The sequence below is a fragment of the Xenopus laevis genome, chromosome 7S (genome assembly GCF_017654675.1).
Source record: "Xenopus laevis strain J_2021 chromosome 7S, Xenopus_laevis_v10.1, whole genome shotgun sequence".
Lineage (NCBI taxonomy): Eukaryota > Metazoa > Chordata > Amphibia > Anura > Pipidae > Xenopus > Xenopus laevis.
Window position 1 is genome coordinate 106600604 of NC_054384.1, and position 24268 is coordinate 106624871.

Below are 24268 nucleotides of genomic sequence, written 5' to 3' on the forward strand. Positions count from 1 at the left end.
TCTCCTACTATTGCTTATGTTTTAAATTTCATAATGTTGATAAAGTATAATACTTCCAGCAGAGATCTAATACACTATCAGATGATGGCTCTGAGTTGAGTGTATGGTGATGTGGCTCAGTTGGTTGCCAATAGGTTAGTTGTTCCTTTTTCTGCTTTTCACAATATTTTGAATTGATAGGCTACTTCAGGGAGAACTAAAGCCTAACTAAAGAAGTGACTAGAAATGTTGTACATGATGTTTTGTGCTTCTGTACCAGCCCCAGGCAACCACAGCCCTTTAGCAGTAAAGATCTGTGTCTCCAAAGATGCCCCAGTAGCTCCCCATCTTCTTTTCTGCTGATTCACTGATTCACATGCTCTGTGCTGCTGTCACTTACTGAGCTTAGGGAGCCACTCACAATATACAGTACACATAGAATAGAAATGTCACAATATAAGGCTGATTAGTAATTAATACACATAATTACTACATGGCAGCACAGAAACCAGTGCAATTAGCATCAGAATTGAATAATCAGCAAACCTGTAGCATCAGCTTATATTACAGCCAGGGAAGCTCATTTTCTGCTGGATAATTAGTGACGAGCCCTAAGCTTAGCTTCTCAACAGCCAATCAGAGCCCACTGAGCATGTGAGTGTCACAGACACTTTCCAAGATGGTGACCCCCTGTGACAAGTTTGAAGTCCTGGATCATTGCTGCTATTGACAAGCTCAAACTTTAGCCTTAGTTCAGTATAAATACATTTTTTATGCACAAATTACAATGGCCCATTTCTCAATACTGAAGGTCAAAACTGTTCAAGTGAAGCAACTAATGATATATTTAAAATCACGCTTTAACATACACTAGATTTCAGTGTCAGGCTGGACTGATTAGGGGCAACCCCATCCTGATGTCCGGTTGCCAACCACAACAACAATTAAATGTAGCTACATGTTGAAGGTACTGGAAAGAAGGAAAGGCTGATAATTCCTTTGAGTGGGACCCATTAGGCACTGGACCCTCCAGAAGATTCTCTGAAACTCTAGCAGACTAACCCCATTCATGTTGATTAGTTGTGATGGGTTCTGCTCTGGTGCAATTCATTGCATTCCTACATTAGGAAATGAGCTGTATTGTTCTGTAGAATTGTTGTTTTATATTTCTTTTTTGTAGAATTACAATTTGTAGAATAGATAGACTTATTTTGTGTTGTTGTAGTGGGAAAAGAGCAGTCTAGCAGGCTTTACATTTCCTTCAAAATCCCAAGGTGGATAACAGAGAGAATGAAAAGCTGAAGAGTTTCCAAGACAAGGAACATTTCCCTTTTTCCTGAGGGGTTACTTTATTGGAATAAAAGTTAAAGTCCTATCTTTCCACATTTTGTGACAGCATATCACTTTGGGGATCAATCGAGACCAAATCCCCAAGGAATAGAATTGTTACATCTTCATGCTTTAGGTGCTCATACTGGTTTAAGAAATAGCAACTGTTGGTGGACCCATTTGTGTAGGAACCTCTTGGGCACATCAAGTAAAGGAATAATATACTTGAGTTGGTATAAGTTAAGTAAAATACCATTAGTGGCTAGAGCTTTTAGGCTCTAATTGTAATAACTTACTTTCCTGGTGATCCAGTGGTGCAGCCGGGACGCCTTCCTCGCAGTCCTCATGTGCCTGAATGCGCCCGTAACTAGGGCCTTCTCATTTAAGGATACTCCCAACACACTGTCATTTAGTGTATAACTTGCATTTATATTATTTTTGCCAAAGTGCATAACCTGCATTTATCAACATTGAACCTCATTTTCCAGTTTGCTGCCCAGTTTTCCAGTTTAGACAAATCACTGTGCAAAGTGGCAGCATCCTGCATGGAACCTATAGTTCTGCACAATTTAGTCTCATCTCCAAAAATAGAAACAGTACTTTCAATGGCCACCTCCAGGTCATTAATAAACAAGTTGAAAAGCAAGGGACCTAGTACAGAGCCCTGCGGTACTACACTAACAACACTGGTCCAATTAGAAAATGTTCCATTTACCACCACTCTTTGTAGTCTATCTTTTAGCCAGTTCTCTATCCAGGTACAAATACGATGTTCCAGGCCAACATTCCTTCATTTAACCAGTAACCTTCTGTGTGGCACTGTATCAAATGCTTTAGCAAAGTCTTAGTAAATCGCATCCACTGCCATCCCAGAATCGAGGTCCCTGCTGACCTTCTCATAAAAAGAAATTATAGCTTCTGTGATCCGTTTCCGGTTGTGACCCCCCCTACCTGTTTTTGGACGATTCTGACTTCTGTATCCTGACCCTGCCTGGTAACCGACTCCGCTTATTCCATATCCCTTCTGATTGATCTCCTGGTTTGACCCTTGCCTGGCTGACTCGGTTTGTACTCTGCCTGCCCTGACCCGGCCTGATTTGACTACGCTTTCTGCCTACGCCTTGTACCGCGACCTTCAGCCCTAAAGACTTTGCATTACCATTGTGTCCCTTTGCTCCTTCAGAACCTTTCTTTTGGCACCTCGACCTGGCGGCATCCGATTAGCCGAGGGCTCCTCCCGAGGTGAAAGGCAGCTGTTAAAGATGGAAGCAAGAGCCGAGGACAGGGTGCTTAGCCTTGATTCTGAATTTAGGGTGCTGACCGTGACACTAATTTTCCTATTAGAGAAAGAAAGAGCTGACTGTTCTAAAGACTGAAGGTCTTCTCTTAGAGAAGAGGTATGTTTTAAGAGATTTCCTTATAGGCAGAAAATAACTCCAAAAGTGAACCCACTGCTATATACAGTATATATATATTCATATATAAGTATAAGTTATCCAATGGAAACTGTTCTGTTGGGTTGGTAGCCTCTCTAAGCAGAGCCTTCACCTTCTCCCCTAGATTCCTTGAAGGTTCAAAAAATAGAATAGCGTGATGGAAAGTAATTCTAGATAAGCGATGAAGTCCTGAATGGCGACAGGAGGCACTAAGAATGGTAATGAATGGTAAAGTACAAAATATGGTGATGGTCTCATGTTGGAGTTATTTACATAAATGTAGACTATGGGCACACCAAAGACAAAGCTCAAGACAAGATCTGAAACTGTTGATTTACTTCAAGATAGATGGATGGATAGATGATAGATAGATAGACCATGCCCATTTAATGATATGCCCTGGGCATTCATTGTAAGTTTGCAAGTACATGGTGTTGTTAAGATCTGAAGTTTTATAGCAGCGGAAACAGTCAGTGAACAAACTTTGTACTTCATCCAAGGTGAGCTTTGGCTAAAAAAAATATCCCTGCTCAATAATTCATGCAGCTCTTGCAGCGAAGAAGTGGGCAAACGCACTCCATCTGCTAAAGCCGTTAGCGAAAACAAAAAGTGGATTTTTTTCCATCGACAAGAACAATTTGACAATGTGCGACCCCATTCTGGAAACGTTAAATCCTTGGCCATGGTCTGTATAAATAGCCCACTCCTGCTGTTGTGTAACAGGTAGTTTTTTTTTTCTTGCATACACATGGACAGATCCACAAAACTGACTACAGATATCATAGACCAGTCTAGTGCCTTAAAAATAGATGCTCTTAGAGTTTTCTGCATAATACGTGCTGGAGGTAACAATCAGTTCCCCCTTCTGATGAGCTATGCGGAATATGTCCAAGCTCAGTAATGATAACAGACATTCTCTCCTGTACGGCTTTATGTCTGCATTTTAAATGGCTCTGTAGTGCTGATGGTTGCTCTCCGGAATCTCCCATACTCATTCCCAGAGTATTCATAATTGCACAGACATTTAATCAAGGAGACAACCTGTTGATCGGTGATCAATGATGGCCTCATTGCATATGTCTTTCCCTAATGCATCATAATTTTCCACTGAGTCTTATTATTGCCGAGATTACATATTCAATACTCGGAATTAACCCTCCAACGAGTCACTAACTCGGCGTTCCTTCTGTATAATGGTTCTTGATTATTGGATATCTCCTTTAAATCGGACGTGCTGCCAAATCATAAACATCCTCCTCTGTTTTATTTTCCAAGAGCCTTCAGTGATTATAAATGGGCTCCCTAATCCGATCAGCAGCAGGAGGAAAATTGGAAAACAAAGTTAAACCTATTATCCCTTAAGATGTCGGCAGATCTTTTATATCAGTTTGACTTACCGAATCTTGTGTTCTACAGATATCCAGAGATTTTGATCTACATTCTACATTGTCTCCATACCGGTGCTAGGAGACACCTCTGCATATTGATTTTAAAGTAATTTAAATGCAAAAGCTCGTAAGCTCGGTATAACCAGTCTAAAGATACTTTGCTAACAAACAGTTGCATCAAGGCTGTCCAGCCCTCAGGCCCGATAAAGACCTCCATGTAAATTGTAGGTCCTCCAAAGATCGCAACCTACATTAGTGACTCAGTAGGGGCAAATTTAATAACAGGTTTTTGCCAGATCCTGTAACCCATAGCAACCAACCACATGCTGTAGATTGATAGACCTGGATCAATGTTTGTCCCTTGTGTCACACCAAATATGTGGCAGACAGGATACAAAATGCAAAAATTGGCACCATGTTTTTGCTCTTTGCACCCTGCTTTTTTCAATTGAGTGCCGCAGGTTTCTGAACCCTGTTTTGGAGCACCGAGACCTGGGTCCACCCTCATAAATCCACTATTGTCTATGTTGAGTAGCACTGTATTCACGGGAGCAGGATGAGAGCAATGGTGTAAATAGAATATTGCACCCTAAATTGCCACTCTCCCAAAAAACATGCCAGAGAATATCACCTGCCATCCATAATGTGCATTATCATAGCTCCGGCGGGCCCCAAGGGGGTGCGGGCCCAGGTGTAATCACATTCCCGCACCCCCACTAATTATGCCATTGTATTGGAGTAGGCATGTAGGCAAGCTCCTTTCTGTCATTCAGATTGGTAAGTTTGGGAACAATGGTTGGCATTTTATCTGGAGCAAGGCAAAGACTGCAACCAGATTAGAGTATATTTGTTCTGTGGTCCATGGACTTTGTTAATGACCCTGTATTGTACATGAGGCTGTACTGTACATGGATGTGCCACACTATTTGCACTGCCATGTGTTCCTAGAGGTATTATCAGATAGATCCATACAGATAGATACGAGAATCATCTCCTAAAATCGTATGGTTATAGTCCTCAAGAGCTTCCCATTGATCCTCTCTGGTCTGTGTCTATATTACAAATGAATGGCTAACCTGTTCTAAGATTAATTCCCCCAGAAGCAGGGTAGAATATGGCTAGCCAATCACAGCTCTGCCTTATTATAGGGAAATATATATGGCAGTTACCTATCAGGTCCACCCAGCTGCTTATTGGCTGCCATGCTACAATATTGCCAATAACAATGACTATGCCTCTTACAAAATGGTTCGATACTTTGGAAACCGTTACATTTTTTGGATATCTATGGCTGTAGAAGGCTATAGAATAAATATTTTAAATCAATAGTTATTTGAAATATGATTATGTTTGGGTCTTTATTACAATATGTTGTCTTCACCCTGTACATATATTTAGTCCCAAGTCAAAAAACTCAAATGCTCAAACCCTCACACAACCCAGTCTGATGCCAATAATCCACAGGGAGAAAATGGAAGCACACAGGGTATGGAAGAATAGCAGATAAATTAGAATCTGAATTAATAGTTGTGTAGGCGGAATACAGCCATGAAAGGACAGAAATAGCTGCTCTGTTTTCAAAAGGCCAAGGAGACCAAGAAAGATCAGATTAGATCTGAGGGAATGGTCCCTTAGTGTAAAACTACACAGGGCAGTTTTGTTGTCTTGAGGATCAAACAAGACTGATCAAGAGTAGTAAGTGCTTGGTATGTGACTCACAGGATCGATGTTTCAGGAGACTAAGGAATTCTGTGATCAAATCGCCCTATAAGCCATCCCATCGTGTGAAACGATTAGCACTGCTCTTTAGCTACAAGTGATTAGTAGGTTTTCTACCATGTATAATACTGGACTTGCTTAGGAAGATCTGTTTGTCACAAAATAAAGCAGATGTTTGCCCGATGATTCGGCCCCCCCCAAGTTGAGAATCAAAGGAACCACATCAATGGCCCAATGTGGTCTTCAGCTGATGGCCTTGTCTACTCAGTATAAGCATTATTCATATGAATCCGAATCAAATGTCAGTTTAAAAGGCAATTATTTTATAGGCCCATGGATCTTAAATGGCTCCCTCAACCACTAGGGAGTCAGTACCAATAAAATAGATGAGGTCCTGAGATTTATACATTATCCTTACCCGGCCAGTGGACAGCTGCTTAGACACAAGAGAAGCTCTGTCTTGGATAGTGTAAGTTCTGACAGTTCTGCAGCTTGCATCTTCAAAAACAAAGGCCAAGGTCCTCTTAATGTTATGTGACGGTGGGTTTCTGGAAATAGATCCTATTCCTTTATGGGAGTTAGAACTAATGAATTTTGGTCATTTTACCGCAGTCCAAACGTGAACCCAATAATAAAGAGAATCAAGTTATTGTAATTAGAAAAGTCTCAAAAGGAGATTGTTAGGAGCCCAGTATGGGTCCTTATCAGCCTTGTACCAAATGTGAATAGTTAATCAGCATCTCTGATCTAAGTCTTTCCCAGAAAACCTAATTAACTGCCCTTTGCTTCTGAGCTAATTGTCAACTGCACCCACCTGTGCCACAAGACCTGCATAACTAATGCATTCTCTGCAGTCCCAGAAGTCTGTGTTTGATCACTGTGACTTGTTCTCCATGCCTAGCCTGTCCTGTTCCGGTAGACACAGAGATCCTATGAGGCCTGCAGCTCTACTCCTTGATCTTGGCTTTGCCTTTATTCCTTTTCTCCTGATAGTTGACCTCTACTTTGTACCTATCAACTGGGTTGTTCACGGCCAGCTGTATTCTGTTTAAGGCAAAATTCCCTCTACAATTGCTTTCATTTTGCTTGTGTTTTCTAGTAATGTCCTGGCTGCTAAAAAACACCTACATGGTTCCCCTGCTGTATATATACATCTACATATATATCTATTTATACATCTAAATACATATCTAAACTCCTTTTCTACCTGATCCCAGTCTAATATGGAGTTCATACTCAAACTCACTTCTCTCTCTCTCTCTCTGCTTTTATACATTAACTCTCATTTTCATGTTTGTTCTACCACTGTATCAGTTTTATTGTCTTCAGTTTTATTGGGTGCTTCCATTTTCATTTGGTTGCTTTATTGACTGGTTTAGTGGAGCATTTATTGTTGAAGGTCAGCAGCTCCCAACATAAATCAGCAAGTGTCTGTATTCAAAGTTTGATCTGTATAACAACCTGGTGGTATATTTCTTTGTCGAATTTCTAAGTATTTTTTTGGGTACTTCGACCATGGAATAGGATACTACGACCTTCGACTACGACTTCAACTTCAGTTCGAACGATTCAAACTAAAAATCGTTCCACTATTCGACCATTCGATAGTCGAAGTACTGTCTCTTTAAAAGAAAACTTTGACTACATACTTCGGCAGTTTAAACCTACCAAGGTACAATGTTAGCCTATGGGGACCTTCCCCATCAGCTTTCGAAGGTTTTTTTTATCGAAGAAAAATCCTTCGGTCGATTGATTAAAATCCCTCGAATCGTTAGATCCTTCGATCGATCAATCGTAGGATTTACGGTAAATCCTTCGAATTCGATATTCAAATTCGTAGGATTTTACTTCGAGTGTCGAATTCGAGGGTTTATTAACCCTCAATATTCAACCCTTAGTAAATGTGCCCCTAAGAGTAATCTTCTGAAGGTAAAGTGCCAGTTAGGTAGTAATCAAAAAAATAAACAAAAAAGGGCCTATATAAACCTACCTGTAGCCACCAGTGATATTTGGTCATTAGGTCATTTTCTGAAATCTAGTCTGCTGCTTGGTTTCTTGATCCCCTGCCCAGGTTCTGAACCCCTCCCTGGTTTCTAGTCACCAATCTTCTGGTGCCTGATGCCCTGTCTGTTTTATTTTCCTCTGCCTGGTTCCCGATTCTCTTCTTGGCTCCTGATCCCCTGCTTGGTTCAAGTGCTATTCCCCTGTCTGTTTCCTGATCCCCTACCTGTTTTCTCTTCTTCTGCCTGGTTACTGATCTCCTGCCTGGTTCCTGATCCCCTGTCAGTTTTCTGATCCCCTGTCTGTTTTCTGTTCATCTGCTTGGTTCCTGATTCTCTGTCTGGTTCATAATTTTCTTTCTAGTTCCTGATTCTCTGCCCGGTCCATATTTTTCTGTCTGGTTCCTGATTCTCTGCCTGGTTCCTGCATTCCTTGCCTGTTTCTGAGTCCTACCCATTTCCTGTCCCCTGGGACTTCTGGTTCTGAGTCCCATTTCCCGGACTCTGCTTGTTATACACCTGGCAAGACTTTGGCCTGCTATAGGACTTGCCCCTCTATCTACACAGCTCATAAACTTTTCCTTATCTGGAAATGGTCTATGGAACCCCCTACTGTCACCCAGAATATGGCCGCAGTCTGTATACAAGTGGCCAGCCAGTCCTGGCAAGCAAAGATAAAACCAAACTGGGAGTTGTTAATCAACACTGATGAATAAGACATGGTAAAGTTCAGTGTCAACATGAACAAGTTCTCCAGGCTCTTTTGGGAATTTCAGTCTACTCCCCCTACCCCTCACTTCTATTTTCCTTCTCGCCTCCCACCCCATCTCCCTCATCATCCTTTTATTGAAATCCCCACTTCCCAGCTTCATTTGCATCAGTCAGTACAAAAACAAACCCCGCACTTAGGAAAGTTCTGAGCTCGTGGGAACAGAACACACATTTTCTCAGTTTGACAGATGCTTGACGCGACCTTCCAAGGGTCATTAATCAAGGAACATGACGTTGTACAAGTGCAGAATGGCTGCATTTGATGGCATCTTTGTATTTATAAAGCAATCCTTATTCATTTCTCAACCTCTGCCAGATGAGCCTGCAATGAATTGCTTTGCTGCCCGTCTGTTCTGACGGGGTAATTAAAATCTAAAGAGAAACTAGGATGATGTCAGAGCTAAGGAACAATCATCAAAGGGTCAACTAAGGCAGATACTGTAAATCTTTGTGCATTAATTTGTGCATTAACAGTGACAAGAACAGGTCACTTACAGTTGTTGCTAAACCTCATTTCTCAACATTGTTGGGTCAACTCCACTTCTCTTGCCGATACTCTACACTTGCAAACAATGACTACTTCATTTGGAGGTGTGGTCAGTTTATTTATAATGAGGTCCCTACCCAAAAGAGTTTTCAAACATGCTTGAGAGGTATCTGTTGGGGACAAAGTCAGGACTGCCTCATAGATGGGCAAATAGGCTGTCAACACTGTCTGAAGGGACTCATCAACATTAGAACTTCAGATAGCGCGAGCAACATGCTTCTTGTGACTCACACCACAACTGACCATTAGTTCCATCTTCTCCCATAAAAAGCGTGCTTCTTGCCATGGCTTCCTAGAACTGCCAACTAATCAGTTTCACTCTGATGCCTAGAGTTGCTCATATGGCACTAATATGATATGACTGGTTCTAGGGTTATTACCACCAAGACAAGGACTGCTCAATGTAAGAAAACTGTTCCAGAAACACTAATCAGGAGCGATCCTGGCCCCTCTGCCGCCTGAGGCAGCAGCAGTTGCTGCTGCCCCCCCTCCCCCAGAAATTCGCTCTTAAAGTACCAGGAGCAGCATTTTTGCTGCCCCTGGTACCTAGTGGGGCGCTGCCGTCTGAGGCGACAGCCTCAACTTGCCTCATTGGCGAAGCACCCCTGACACTAATGCAAATATCAGCTTCAATGATCCGAGCGAGAGGCTCAGTGGATGATCCATTTGATAAGTGCATATCATAAAAACAAACACAGAATTAGATCAAGGTGAGATAAATCTTTTGTTAACGTCAAAACTGTCACTTTTATGGAGACATAAACTCTCTTTTATTGCCTTCTTGTACAGGCAGGAAAGTTACTCCTGCTAAATGGGAAAAAGCTTCAATGTTTTACCAGTTAGGGGGTCTCATTGTTGCTCCCATTATGTATAACATTTAGGCCCAAGACATAAAGGCATTGCCATTGACCATCATCTCAGGTTGTATGTATGTATGTATGTGACTGATGAGCTATTCAAGGTCAAGATAAAAGAAGAAAAAATACTGACAGTCATTCTGTTTCTAAACAAAGTATTGTTGACAAAGTCCAAATATAGTTCGATTCCGAGGAAGCTTGGATCACTCCCAAAAGTCCAGCGTCAACTCAGGTTCTCCTCCACCTGTTAGAAAATTCTTCCCAATAAAAAGTCGCTGTAGTCCTCCAAATAAATTTGGGGAGGGAGAATAACAGAAATAAATTTTATATAGTGTAGTATTTTTAAACACTTTCTCACTCACAAGCCAACGCAATATTTCACAAAACAATTCTTTTCCTCCTTGTTTATTTTTTTAATTTTTTTATTTTTTTTCCTTATAATTGTTTGCGTTTAAGTTTGGCACGAAATATTGGACGACACAATATAGTGTGAATTGCGAAGCACGGTGATTTTAATAGACGCCAAGGGGGTCAGTGAGAAAGTGTTTAAAAATACTACACTATATAAAATTTATTTCTCTTATTCTCCCTCCCCAAATTTATTTGGAGGAATACAGCGACTTTTTATTGGAAAAAAGTATTGTTGAGTCATTAAAGGAAAACTAAATCCTAAAAACAAATGTGGCTAGAAATGCCATATTTTATATACTGAACTTATTGTACCAGCCTAATACTGGCAACTGCATGAGAAAAGAAGTCTTTTCTGGGCAGTTGAAAGCAAAGCAACAGTCCAGGCTAAATTGAGCTGCAGGTGACGCTGCTTTTTAAAATTCAAAACTGCAAATATATTGAAATCTAGAAAAAATGTATACATAAATTGCGATTTTGAATGAGAGGGTTTACATTTTTCCTAATACACCAAAGTTAATCATGTTGATTGTTCGCTTGATACCCATCTTAGTTGTCCATTAGAATTGCTATATAGAACTTTGTCTTGTCTCATAAAATACACCTAATAATATGAATATATATAGTCAATTATTAGATTTACCAATCACAATTGCCCCTTAACTGACTACATCTCAGTTGCATTAGAGAAGAGCACCTGGTCAAGCAGATGTATATGTCAAGTATGTTTCATTCATAGTCCACTGACCTTTCGTTTTTTCCAATATTCTACCACCCACGTGGCACAGCACTGCAATATGTAACTCTAGGCCTCTAGGCAGTAAATGAAGGTGGTTATAGGACTAGAATGACAAATTAACTGTCTTGCACTCAAGACTATGGATATTTTCCAGGCTATATCCTTTTGAAAAATGCCATTGGACATGTGTTCCCTTCTATAAAAGCTTTAAGGTTCTAAAAAGACAGATGAAGTTGAAGACCAAACAAACTTGTCCATATCTGGACACCTTTACTATTTCTGCCACAGCTCCAAAATCCCATATTGTGTGCTCAGCCTGCCACCATATGCATTGTCCTTGTTTCTAAAATGCCAGTTATCTCTGTGTTTCTCTTCCCTTGTTGCCATATGCCATCGTGATTTTCAGCATGTTCCCCTTGGCACACAAAATCACTCTGCTGCGTGCCCGAGCCTTCTGCAATTTGGCTACCAGCAATCCAGCCTCTTTCAAAATCTGTTCGATTTGTCCTATTGCATTAGTGTGTCACATCATAAATCCCCAACTTATAAAGCAGAAGCAGATTGGTCGTTAGTATTAAAATTAGTGCGAAATGTGTCTTCTGTCTAATCAGATTTTTCTAAACTTCAAAATATAAATTTGTCTTTGTGTCGAGTTTCCAACTCAAGTACCCAATAGTTCAGGGTTGGAACTAGGGGTAGGCAGAAGAAGCACTTGCCTTGGCACAATTTGGGGGTGGGGGAGCAATAGGACATGGAACGATGGACATGGAAGGAGAAAGAGGAGATAAGCAGAGGAAAAGTGGTGGGGAACTATGTGGTCCCACAGATGGTTTCAAAGCATTCAGGGAGGCAGTTGCCTTGGTCACTAATACTACTTGCAAACTACTGTATATCTCCTACTAACCGGTCTCTCTCTCCTCCAATCAATCTTAAACTCTACTACCAGGATCCTTCTGCTCTCTCCTTAAATGGAACCTGCTCAACCCCAACTAAAATACTTAGCATGGCTGCCTGTGCAAAGGATAGCATATACAACCCTTCTAATAATATTCAAAGCCCTTCACTCCTCTGCTCCTCTGCTCTTCATTACATTTAATTTCTTGTCTCACCATACGTTCCTGGCCGTCTTCTCCGCCCCTCTCAGAGCCACTTTATTTTCACACCATCCACATCTTGTCTCAACCCCTTCTATCTTGCTGCTCCTTATCTCTGGAATTCCATCCTTGAATTTCTAAGGAATCCTCTCTCAATCTCTTCAAGAAAAAACTAAGAGCTTACCTTTTGGAGCACTAGAACATTAGCCTAGTCCTGTCCCTACTGACTATGCCTTACCTTGTGCACTTTTTCATCTCACTTTTTCATCTCTTGTGCCTGTATGTTAGCCTCCCATACACTTAGACTGTAAGCTCTACGGTGCAGGGACCTCCTTCCCACTATGTCTCTTACCACATAGCACTTAAGCTCTTTGTCCTGATATGAATTCTGTGTATATTTATTGTGTGATTTGTCTTCTTCGTGTATACTTTTATATATATTGTGCTTTTATGCACTGTACAGCGCTGTGGCTCCTTATTAGTGCTTTACAAATAAAGTTATATATACATACATACAGTATGACTGCCAGTGTCTGCCTTCCAAAGCGTGGCCTTCAGCAGTAGATCTATCTACTGTCTGTCTGTCTGTCTGTCTGTCTGTCTGTCTGTCTGTCTGTCTGTCTGTCTGTCTGTCTGTCTGTCTATCTATCTATCTATCTATCTATCTATCTATCTATCTATCATCTATCTATCATCATCTATCTATCTATCTATCTATCTGTCTGTCCATCTATCTATTTATCTATCATCTATCTATCTATCTATCTATCTATCTATCTATCTATCTATCTATCTATCTATCTATCTGTCTGTCCATCTATCTATTTATCTATCATCTTGTTTGCCAGGTGCATTGGGCACCAAATCCCTGGCTCTGCTATAGTTTCCCACATTATATGGATGCAGTAGGGTTTCCCTAAGCATTGGAATGGGGGTACCAGCCTGTTGAGCAGTTAGAGTGAGATTGTTACTTACTGTCATGAATACTAGAGCAGGGTAATGGCGAAAACAGTGTAACTTTGTTATACCCAAACGGGGACTGAGAAATTGTTGGACCATTGAGATTTTGATCAGCTGTGTGTGTGTATACCCCATCTCTTTTTCAGGACAAACATGTTGAGGTATGTCAGTGAAGAAATAAGACTATACACAACTATCCATATGCACATTCATGAAAGATCCTCTCTCTATGTTGGAATATAGGACACATAACAAGCAGGGCGTTATCAGATTTCTTCTTAAATAATATGACAACCCAAGCGAGGGAAGAGTTAATGCAGTGTGTGTGCTCTCATGATTTATGTGTCCATCTCCCAGTAATCATAACTACATTATGATCGCTCCACGGGCAGCTTTGCAGATCAATCTTGACATGTTGAGACTCTGATGCCTTATCAGGGGAGTTTTATTATAAAGGGAATGTCTCCCCAAGGAAAAAAGTCAGACGGAAGAAGGGAAAACTGCTCTGTTTTACTCGGGTTCTTATGTAACAACAACACTTTTGTGGCCACTGATGGCAGCAGAGAGATGCGGAATGGGAATTCTGTGCCATCCTTAATAATAACAGAGGGGACCCATTTAAAAAAGAGGGGGTGTGCTGATGCATTATTAATTACTGCTGAAGGCAGGAATACATTATAGTAGGTAAATTATCAGTATCCGCAGATGGGCCTTGGGGAGATCTCAGCAATGATTGCGCTGTTTATCAGTCTCATTCAGCTGAATGAATGGAAATGCATAACCACAACTGTGTATTAGTATACGCTGCCCCACTTAAATCATATATTGGAACAATGCAGTAACATATATATATATATATATACATGTAGCAGCTGTAGGCATTGTATTAAACATAGGGAGGCTACAAAGTGGACATCCCGAAGAAATGCTAAGGGATTTGATTTTGGGAGAAAACTTGGTGTCTTGGATACATTACGAAATATGGCTGGAACTTAAGCACAGATAATTTCCCCCTATATCTGTAACCTTGATATGAGCTGAGGGGGGCTCTGACTCAAGGTTGGATTTCCAATGTGGGATTGAACTGAAAAACTCAACCTATGCCTATTCCTACTGAGGGGACTAATAGGTGCTCATTCCATTTAAATGCAGAAAGTAAAAGCCTTCCTTTTAGGGTTCTCCTATGACTGCCCAGGATACAGCCAGATGAGAAAGAATATCCTAATATGCATAAGTTGATTGCTGGCCATAGTCATCAAATGTACACAATTACAAGTGTAACAACCTGCTTGGAGTTGAACCAGGAACCTGGTGTGTCTGTGGTTCTGCTGTGCTATGTGAGCAGACAGATAAGGCCCTGGTTCACTCTTATGGCTATGCCTTGTAATTGCTAGTAAGCATGGCTTGTTTCACATGTTGCCAATCTGGCCACAGGTGATCAGTGTAAGCCATTAGTCTGGCTATAAAACCCCCTACACTGCAATGACTCATTGCCAAACGTAGGTCTATTTCCTACGTTTGTCTTATTTTCTGTTCCTGACCTTACAGTTCCCGTGCCTAGAAAAAAAGTCCCAATGTAAAAACCTAAAAAAAATTTTTTTTATTATCTTACCAGTAATACGTGGGGTCTGGGTGCTCATGCCCCAGACCTACAGCTCGAAGTGGAGGTATCAAACCAAAAAAGAAAAATGGCAGGCACTTACAGATCCCAAAAACAAGCTTGTAAAAGAACTGAGAACTTTATTAAGGCCGCAATAATAAATAATTACATAGCCTTACGCGTTTCATTCCAGTGGGAACTAAATCATAGGCTGTACATAGGCCTGCCCAGAACTTCCCCCTTGGTCCTCTCACTTTAAGTCCTGGTGGCATCCGAATAGAGGAGGTCTCCTCCTGAAAGAAAAAGATGGTTGATAGAGGCAGAAGCTTCAGCCAAGACCAGGATGGGTTTTTCTGTGTTTTGCGTGACAGCAAATCTCCTGTAACATTTGTGTTTCTCAAAGGGGCTCTATTGCCACCAATCTTATCATACCAACTTTCTTCAATCTTTGAGCTCAGCCCTAAAGCCCTGTGTGAGGTCAATGGGCAATCTACTCAAAGATTGATGTACAATGAAGCTGAGACAGAAGGATGGCCACTCGGAAAGTACATTGAGAAGAACCTCAACTGCACCATTTCAGCTTTCTTCATTGCTTTTCCATCCATACATATACTGTAAGCAACTGAATATGTCTGGCATCATATTTGAACCATGCAACCATGATTCTAATTGGTTAATGCAGTAACACAAGCTAAACAGTAAATCTAATTTCCCAATGACCAGTTATCTTTGGAGAAACGTTTGGGAAGACAAAAGCATGGGTTTGTGTGGTCTTTTGCTTTGCCCATCCTGCTTAGATGACTGATGTTGAACTGTAAAGATACTGATTTTGTTTCAAGCTGCTCTTTACCATCTCCTTCTTTTCCCCCCAGTTGTTTAATCGATGACAAAGTGACAAGAGTGGCCTGGTTGAATCGATCCAACATACTGTATGCTGGGAAAGACAAGTGGTCCATAGACTCACGGGTGCAGCTGCTGAGCAACACGGATAGCGAGTATAGTATTGTTATCACCCATGTAGATGTTGCTGATGAAGGTTTATATACCTGCTCCTTCCAGACTGAGGATATGCCTCACACCTCTCAAGTCTATCTTATTGTACAAGGTAAGGGGATTATCTATATTCCATTCATCTCTCCTCGAATGTTATAGAAGTTCATCTGGCATCAAGCATGGAACCATGTCATAATATATTTATTGGTTCTTTGACCATGAAGCCAAATGAACCCGTGCATTCAGGGCCGCCATCAGGGGGGGACAGGGGGGAGAGTTGTAGGGGGCCCCGAGGGTAAGGGGGGCCCGGCCACGCCACACTTACTTGATTAGCCGTTCCCCCCATCTTTCTGAGAGCTGCTGACTTCGGGAAGGCATAGAAGTTAAAGGGGCCCTGGCCACCAATTTTCTTATAATGTGGGGGGGGCCTGGCCACCATTTTTTTTTCGCATGTGGGGTCATAGCCACCAATATTTTATAATGGGGGGCCCTGGCCACAAATGTTTTTTTATGGGGGACCCTGACCACCAATATCTTTTTATTTTTTATTACCATGTGGGAACCCTAGCCACCAATATTTTTTTTTCGTTTTTTTACTGTGTGGTGGGGGGCGGACCTGTGGGGTGGGGAGGGCAAACCTGTAGGTGGGGCTTGCGGTGGGCGCAGCCCAGGGGGCCCAGGAAATTTTGTCGTATGGAGCCCTGCGATTTCTGATGTTGGTCCTGAGTGCATTTATAAACACGACTTGCCATTTAATTGCCCAATGTGCTGGTGAATTGTTTTTTATCTCTATGTAACTGTTTCCTGCAATGATGTTTATATTAACTGTACACCCTATAACACACATCTCCTTTCAAGTCTCAAGTACTTATAGATAATTACAGTAATTGGCCAGATTGACATGGAGAAGTCTTCAACTTAATGCGGAAGGGGATTAACATTGGCTGAATCATAGCGAAAAATGAATTATTATGTATATCGTATTACTGTGGCTTCCACTATTTCGTACCATGATCACATCGGGGGAAGGGTGTACCTTAGAGTTTAACATTTATTGGAATGGTATGTGAATCAATCTGAAATTGGTCTTTTTTTATATTTTTTATTTTCTTTTCATTCTGCAGCTCCCTAGGCCAGTTGCTAGGGTCTTATTTTCCCTACATAACTGGCAGTTGGTTTGAATGAAAGACTAATGGTGGCCATAGACGCACAGATAATATCGTACAAAAAAAATTTTGTACGATATTCAGTGTGTTTATGGTGGGAAAAGAGTCAGAAGACTTGGATATCGGTCGGCTCGTCGATTGGGCTGGACGTCCATTGTTAGTGCTGAATCGTCAGAATTCTATTGTTTCTACCTGTATATCTGACGATTCAGCTCTACACGTGTATTTAAATGAACAATCTTTCTTGGATAGATCTTTTCCAAGAAAGATTGTAATTGTTACATCCATTGGCACCTTAAGTCATCTCCAAAAGAAAACAGTTCTGATTACTGATTGCTGATATCAGTGTTCCTAAATTGGTAAATACTGTACATAGTAACATAGTAAGTTAGGTTGAAAAAAGACACATGTCCATCAAGTTCAACCTTTTTTTTTAACCTTTTTAACCTGCCTAACTGCCAGGCAAAAAAAAAACATCTGAAGCCTCTCCAATTTGCCTCAGAGGGGAAAATATTCCTTCCTGACTCCAAAATGGCAATGGGACCAGTCCCTGGATCAACTTGTACTATGAGCTATCTCCCATATCCCTGTATTCCCTCACTTGCTAAACACCATCCAACCCCTTCTTATACCTATCTAATGTATCAGCCTGTACCACTGATTCACTTCCCAGCTCTCCCTGTAACACCCCTTTCCCTCCTCTAATCTCATTGGCTCCATCCTGTCTGCTGGGAGGAGCTACTGGTGAATAAAGCATCCGACCCTTCCTTATACCTATCTAATGTATCAGCCTGTACCACTGATTCAGGGAGACAATTCCACATCTTCACAGCTCTCACTGTAACAAACCCCTTCCCAATATTTAGGCGGAACCTCTTTTCTTCTAATCGGAATGGGAGACCTCTGGAAAGACCTACTGGTAAATAAAATATTAGAGAGATTATTATATGATCCCCTTATATATTTATACATAGTTATCATATCTCCCCTTCTCCAGAGTGAACATCCCCAATTTGGCCAGTCTTTCCTCATAGCTAAGATTTTCCCTTTACCAGCTTAGTTGCCCTTCTCTGTACCCTCTCTAATACAATAATGTCCTGTTTGAGTGATGGAGACCAAAACTGTACGGCATATTCTAGATGGGGCCTTACCAGTGCTCTATACAGTGGAAAAATGACCCCTCTCCCACGAATCTCTGCCCCATTTAATACAACTCAAGACCTTATTTGCCCTTGATGCTGCTGACTGGCATTACTTGCTACAGACAAATTTATTATCTACAAGGACTCCAAGGTCCTTTTCCATAATGGATTTGCCTAGCGCAGTCCCATTAAGGGTATAAGTGGATATTGTTACATCCCAGGTGCAGGACTTTACATTTATCAACATTGAACCTCATTTGCCACTTAGCTGCCCAGATTGCCAGTTAGTCCAGATCCTGTTGCAAGTGCCACATCCTGGATGGAATTAATTGGGCTGATAGTTTTGTGTCATCTGCAAACACTGATACATTACTTACAATACCCTCCCCTAAGTCATTAATGAACAAGTTAAATAAAAGTGGACCCAATACTAAGCCCTGAGGGACCCCACTAAGAACCTTACTCCAAGCAGAGAATGTACCATTTACAACCACCCTCTGCACCCAATCCTGTAGCAAGTTTCCTATCCATGTGCAAACAACTTCATTAAGCCCAACACTGGGGTGTATGCCATCAGGCCCTGGAGCCTTGTTTACATAAATTTTTATTAAAGCTTTATGAATCATATCCTGAGACAGCCACTGACTAGATTAAGCTGAGCCATTAGTGCAGCTATGAAGTGAGCCTGGGAACTCAGACTCCTCTATTGTATACACTGAAGAAAAGAACTGATTTAGCACATTTGCCTTTTCTGTATCTGGTACAACCTTATTGGTACCATTATTTAATGGAGCAACACTCTCAACCTGCATCTTTTTGCTATTAATATCTTTAAAAAACTTTTTGGGGTTGGTCTTAACCTCCGCCGCAATGCACTCTTCATTTCCTTTCTTTGCCTTCCGGATTGCTGTTTTACAACATTTATTATAGTGTTTATATTCATTAAATGCAGCTTCTGTCCCAACAGACTTGTAGTTTTTAGTAGTATATACTGTAGTCATAATGATGCTGAGCAATAATTTGGAAGGGAGGGTGCATTAAAACTGAAGCAGGTCTTGTTTGGGGAGCCGAGTTCAATATATAGAGACTTTTCAAAAAAAAGAGCAATTATTTTTTCTTCACAGCCGATAGCCGCTAAACATTTATTTAGCGTGTGATAAGAACTGTGTTATTCCAACTTGTTCCCATAATGATGCCAATGAGAGATTAATGTATGCACACACGATATGATAAGGAGATGCCAACGGAGACAGAGTTCAGTGGACTGAGCTGTAGAAAACACATGTATTTCCAGTGTTACTGTACGATATTTATGGGCCTCCTGCTTGGGGGATTTCAGAGATCCAGCAAGAGACACCCGGCGGTGCTGTAAACATGTCTCCTCTGCTATATATTCAGTTCAGGTAGAGCACACACAAACAAAGGAGGCTCTTGTACTTATAATCACACAATGAATAAACACGGCACAGCAATGTTCTTCTCTCATTTACCTAATAGAATGTGAGCACCTTCAGTGTAGCGGCTCATCATTACAGCAAGATGCAGACTACACTGTACGGCCGTGGGATTAAAGTTGATACCCCTGTATGGGGCAGAATATAGGTCTGTATAATGAGACACACAGCATTGTGCGGTACTTACAGAGGCACCGCTATGGCACCAGGATAAAGACGGCTCTGTTTGCTTTAACACACACTGCGCTCTTACAGTATATTCATAGGGCTCAGCTATGGTGCCTCAATATAGCAAACATTTTGGAAATAGGAGAAGGAACAAAAAAAAGAAAAATTAAATTTTGACCATACTCTTTTTGTGGCCACGCCCCCTAATTAACATGTCCATTTTACAAAATATGGCAGGTTATGAAAGTTTGAACACATTTCTATGGTGTTGATGTGTTATTACAGTTTTGCTAATGAAGGTGAATTGCCCTTTAAGAGGCAAGTTACAATTTCCCCAAGAGACCCGCTTATCTTAAATTGTTATAATTGTTTCTTTGTTTATCTTAAATTGATACAAAAGTATCTAAGCGCACCTGACATGTATTCTGGGCTCTCTGGAAAAAGCCAATGACGTTTTAGAAACGTTGTATCTTTTTCTGGCTGTTCAGTGAAGGAGCTCAAAGAGAAAGTCGGGACATTTCAGTAACAATCCCGGGACTGTGGGCTCAGCTGTCAAAATAGGGACTGTCCTTGCGAAAAATAGGACAGATGGGAGGTAAGATATAGGCTGTATAATTGGCAATTAGGGATGGGCGAATTTCTCTTGTTTCGACAAAAAATTTGTGAATTCACGAAACGGCGAAAAATTCACGAAGACAGCGGCTGCTGCATTGCACTGTGTTATAGTGAACCTCACTGGGTTATATATAGTGGGGTACAGTGGTCTAACTAGATATTACTGGGCCACACAGCAAATTATTTTTCAGGCCACCAAAACGTCTAGAGGTCAATTTGTTTTACTAATATTTATTAACATTTTAAATGAAGTAGGGCCTCATGGGGCCCCCTATACCTGCTGGGCGCTAGGGTTGCCACCTATCCAGTTTTGACACGAACAGCCCGGTATTTTGAAGGACCAATCACTGATCGCAGTGTCATAGCCCCGCCCCCGATTTCACTGCCCACCCCCTCCATGTCACAGCTCCACTCCCTGTGGAACACTATGGGGCACATTTACTTAGCTCGAGTGAAGGGTTAGAAGGAATAAAAAAGGGTTTTTTTGGCTACTTCGACCATCGAATTGGCTACTTCGACCTTCGACTACGATTTTGAATCGACTATTCGACCATTCGATAGTCGAAGTACTGTCTCTTTAAAAAAAACTTCGACCACCTACTTCGCCACCTAAAACCTACCGAGCACCAATGTTAAGCCTATGGGGAAGGTCCTCATAGGCTTTCTAATTATTTTTTTTTTCGAAGGAAAATCGTTCGATCGATGAATTAAAATCCTTTGAATCGTTCGATTCTGAGGTTTTAATCGTTCGATCGAATGAATTGTCCTTCGATCGTTCGATCGAACAAAATGCAGTAAATCCTTCGACTTCGATATTCGGGAGAAACGGGAGAAATTTGCCCATCACTACTGTTCAGTGGTTTAATAAGACATGGCTGTGCCCAAGAGCAAATTCCTAGTCTCCAAACCTTAGAAAAGAGGATGATTATTACCCCTTTTAAATATTACCTATCTTATTACTCTTTTATACCAACGTTATAGGCTTCCCCTTATATCTGTTATCCAGAATGCTCAGGACCGGAGGGTTTCCAGATAACGAATCTTTCCGTAATTTCTATCTTCAAACCTTAAGTCTACTAGAAAATCATGTAAACATTAAATAAACTCAATAGGCTGGTTTTGCTTCCAATAAGGATTAATTATATCTTAATTGCTACTGTTATATTATTACACAGAAAAGGGAAATCAGTTTTAAAAATTTAGATTATTTCTTGCCTTTCTGGATAACAAGTTTCTGGTTAACGGATCCCATACCTGTATTGTAACGCTCACTATTCTCCTGCCTCTATCAATTTTTAAGGGGAAGATTTATCAAGGGTCAAATTTTGAGGTGATGGGAGTTTTTTTAAGCTCCCATCACCTCGAAATTCGAATAAAAAAAAGACCAATCGAAATTTATGAAAAAATTTAAAGTTTTTTTCTGCTGGTGAATAGGCTGTATTCGATTGAATTTGAATCAAAATATCAATACCAATTGACCACAATTAGGTTCTAGGAGGTCCCCCGTAGGCTAAAACAGCAATTTGGCAGGTTTTAGATTGCGAATGGTCGACGTTTTAAAGAGACAGTACATGATAAATTTCTATATTCTAATTTTTTTCACATTCGATCGAATTTGGACTATTCCCTAGTTGAAGTACACAAAATTCAAATTTTTTTACTTCAAGTTTTCAATTCGACCCTCGATAAATCTGCCCCTAAGTCTTGGTAAATGATGAGCCTGAATACAAGACCTAGCAGTTGCCAACCAATCAGAACTATGGACTGACGGCTCCACATGCTGACCATAAAAAGGACCATAACAACCAACACCGCCTCGGAAATTATGTTGATTTCACAAATCCAGAGATTGAGTAAAATAATCTTGTTTGTTTTTCTTAAATGCCTAAAATAGTATTTGTTAATTCTCTAATTCAGAATCCACTAGTTTCTATGCTGCCATGTGATGTGAATCTATATCCAATTACAGGTATGGAATCCTTTATCCAGAAAGCTCCAAATTACGGAGAGGCTGTCTCCCATAGACTCCATTTTATAAAAAATAATCGTAATTTTTAAAAATGATTTTAATTTTTTCTGTAATAATAAAACATTACCTTGTGCTTGATCCCAACTAAGATATAATTAATCCTTATTGGAAGCAAAAACCAGCCTATTGGGTTTATTTTGTATTTACATGATTTTCTAATAAGGTATGAAGATCCAAATTACAGAAAGATCCATTATCCAGAAATCCCCAGGTCTGAGCATTCTGGATAACAGGTGCCATACCCGTATCAGTTTTTTATTGGGTATTTTATATAGTATATATGTGATTCAGTCTATGGGGAAATATCTCTGGAGGCCCAGATCTTCACTGCTCAAGGGTGAGGTGGCCTTAGGCTGATTGACTGGGCTGGACTGGGCCGTCTGGAGACCAGGAAAAAAGTTGGTGGGACCTGACCCTAGTGGGCCTCACTGACCCAGATCCATTCAATCTGAGAACCTGACCTCCCCCTTGAGGGCAAAGTTGGGCCCCCCTGTGTCAGAAGCCCTGGAGAGCCTCAGATCCTCCAGTCTGATGCTGTTGATAGAGAAGAACAAAACCTAATGTGGTGCATTTCCAATTATTTTATTTGGAATGTTGCAAGTTGTAATTGGCTTTTGGTGGATTTGGAAGAGCCAATTAGAGGACAACAGGTAGACATAGAGGAATCAATATCCAAATTACAAAAAGATCTGTTATCTGGACAAGCCCAGGTCCCGAGCATTCTGGATAACAGGTCCTTTACCTGTACTAGTTTTTTATTGGGTATTTTATATAGTATATATGTGATTCAGTCTATGGGGAAGTATCTCTGGAGGCCCAGATCTTCACTGCTCAAGGCTGAGGTGGATTATGTTGGATTTGGAAGAGCCTATTAGAGGACAACAGGTAGACGTAGAGGAATCAAGATCTGTCTATTCACTACTGTCAGGGGAGTGAGTTTCACTTTGCTGAGAAGCGAATGACATGGAGCCGTCTCTTTGGAGATCATATCGGGCCTTTCGGTTTTTGTGCTGCAGTGACACGTACAATGTGGAAGTGGCTCAGCCAATAGCGAGGCAGCCTGCAATGTGGCCAGGTTTATAATGGATGTCATTGTCTCTAGGTGGGGGCCCCATCTGGATTTGAGAGAGAGATGCTGTCAATCAGTTGTGCCTCGCAAGCCCCCACCTCCCCTCTTACAATCAGCACCATTGTCAGGCCCATGAAAGCTGTTCTATTGTGAACTGGGGGAATAATTACAGTTTTTTTGGAATGAGAAAGGCAAGTATGTACGAAGGACCCAATTCAGCATAAACCAACAAAGCCAAGGGAAAATAACAAAAAAAAAAAGAATTTTTTTTTCAAATACAGGGTAAACTTTCCAGGGACGTCAGCAGTTTGTTTCCTTCCGAAATGCACAGCCTTACGTTATTCCATTCCAAGGGGAAGAAACATCAGCTATACAGACGGAAAACAGCCGAATAGATCTGGTGGCACCGAGAAAGCAGTCCTTCCGGCTGCAGGAGGACCCAGGAGGTATAGAGGCCCCATGAGGTTCTTATTCATATACAATATCAATAAATATTGGTAAAAACAGGTCAACCTGTAGCCATATTGGGGCCTGAGAAATAATTTGCCACTGTATGGTGGTCTGTGCAATCATATAAACCAAAAAACATGTCTTCACTCCCTTAGTGATGCAGTTGCAGTAACTTGCTGGAGCTTTCCTTCTCATTTTTTGTTTGCTATGGAGAAGGGAAGCCACGTTGGGTGGAGAGATTCATTCTACGGCACTATTGATGTCCTTGGCACCTGTAAAGTCAACTGTGCATTGTGGGAAACCCAATAATTCCTAATCGAGCACAGATCATTGAAGGAAACGTCCGTAATCACCT

At 41.0% G+C, this 24268-nt stretch overlaps 1 protein-coding gene across 2 annotated transcripts in view; it reads left to right on the forward strand.

The window, feature by feature from the left end:
• The window catches only part of LOC108705251 (igLON family member 5-like), a 240842-nt gene that overhangs the window by 178572 nt on the left and 38002 nt on the right, over positions 1–24268 (forward strand). For both annotated transcript variants that reach the window (XM_041571695.1, XM_041571694.1), the window contains exon 3: positions 15700–15932. In XM_041571695.1, the coding sequence (XP_041427629.1) occupies positions 15700–15932 (233 nt within the window). The remainder of the gene's footprint in view (positions 1–15699; positions 15933–24268) is intronic.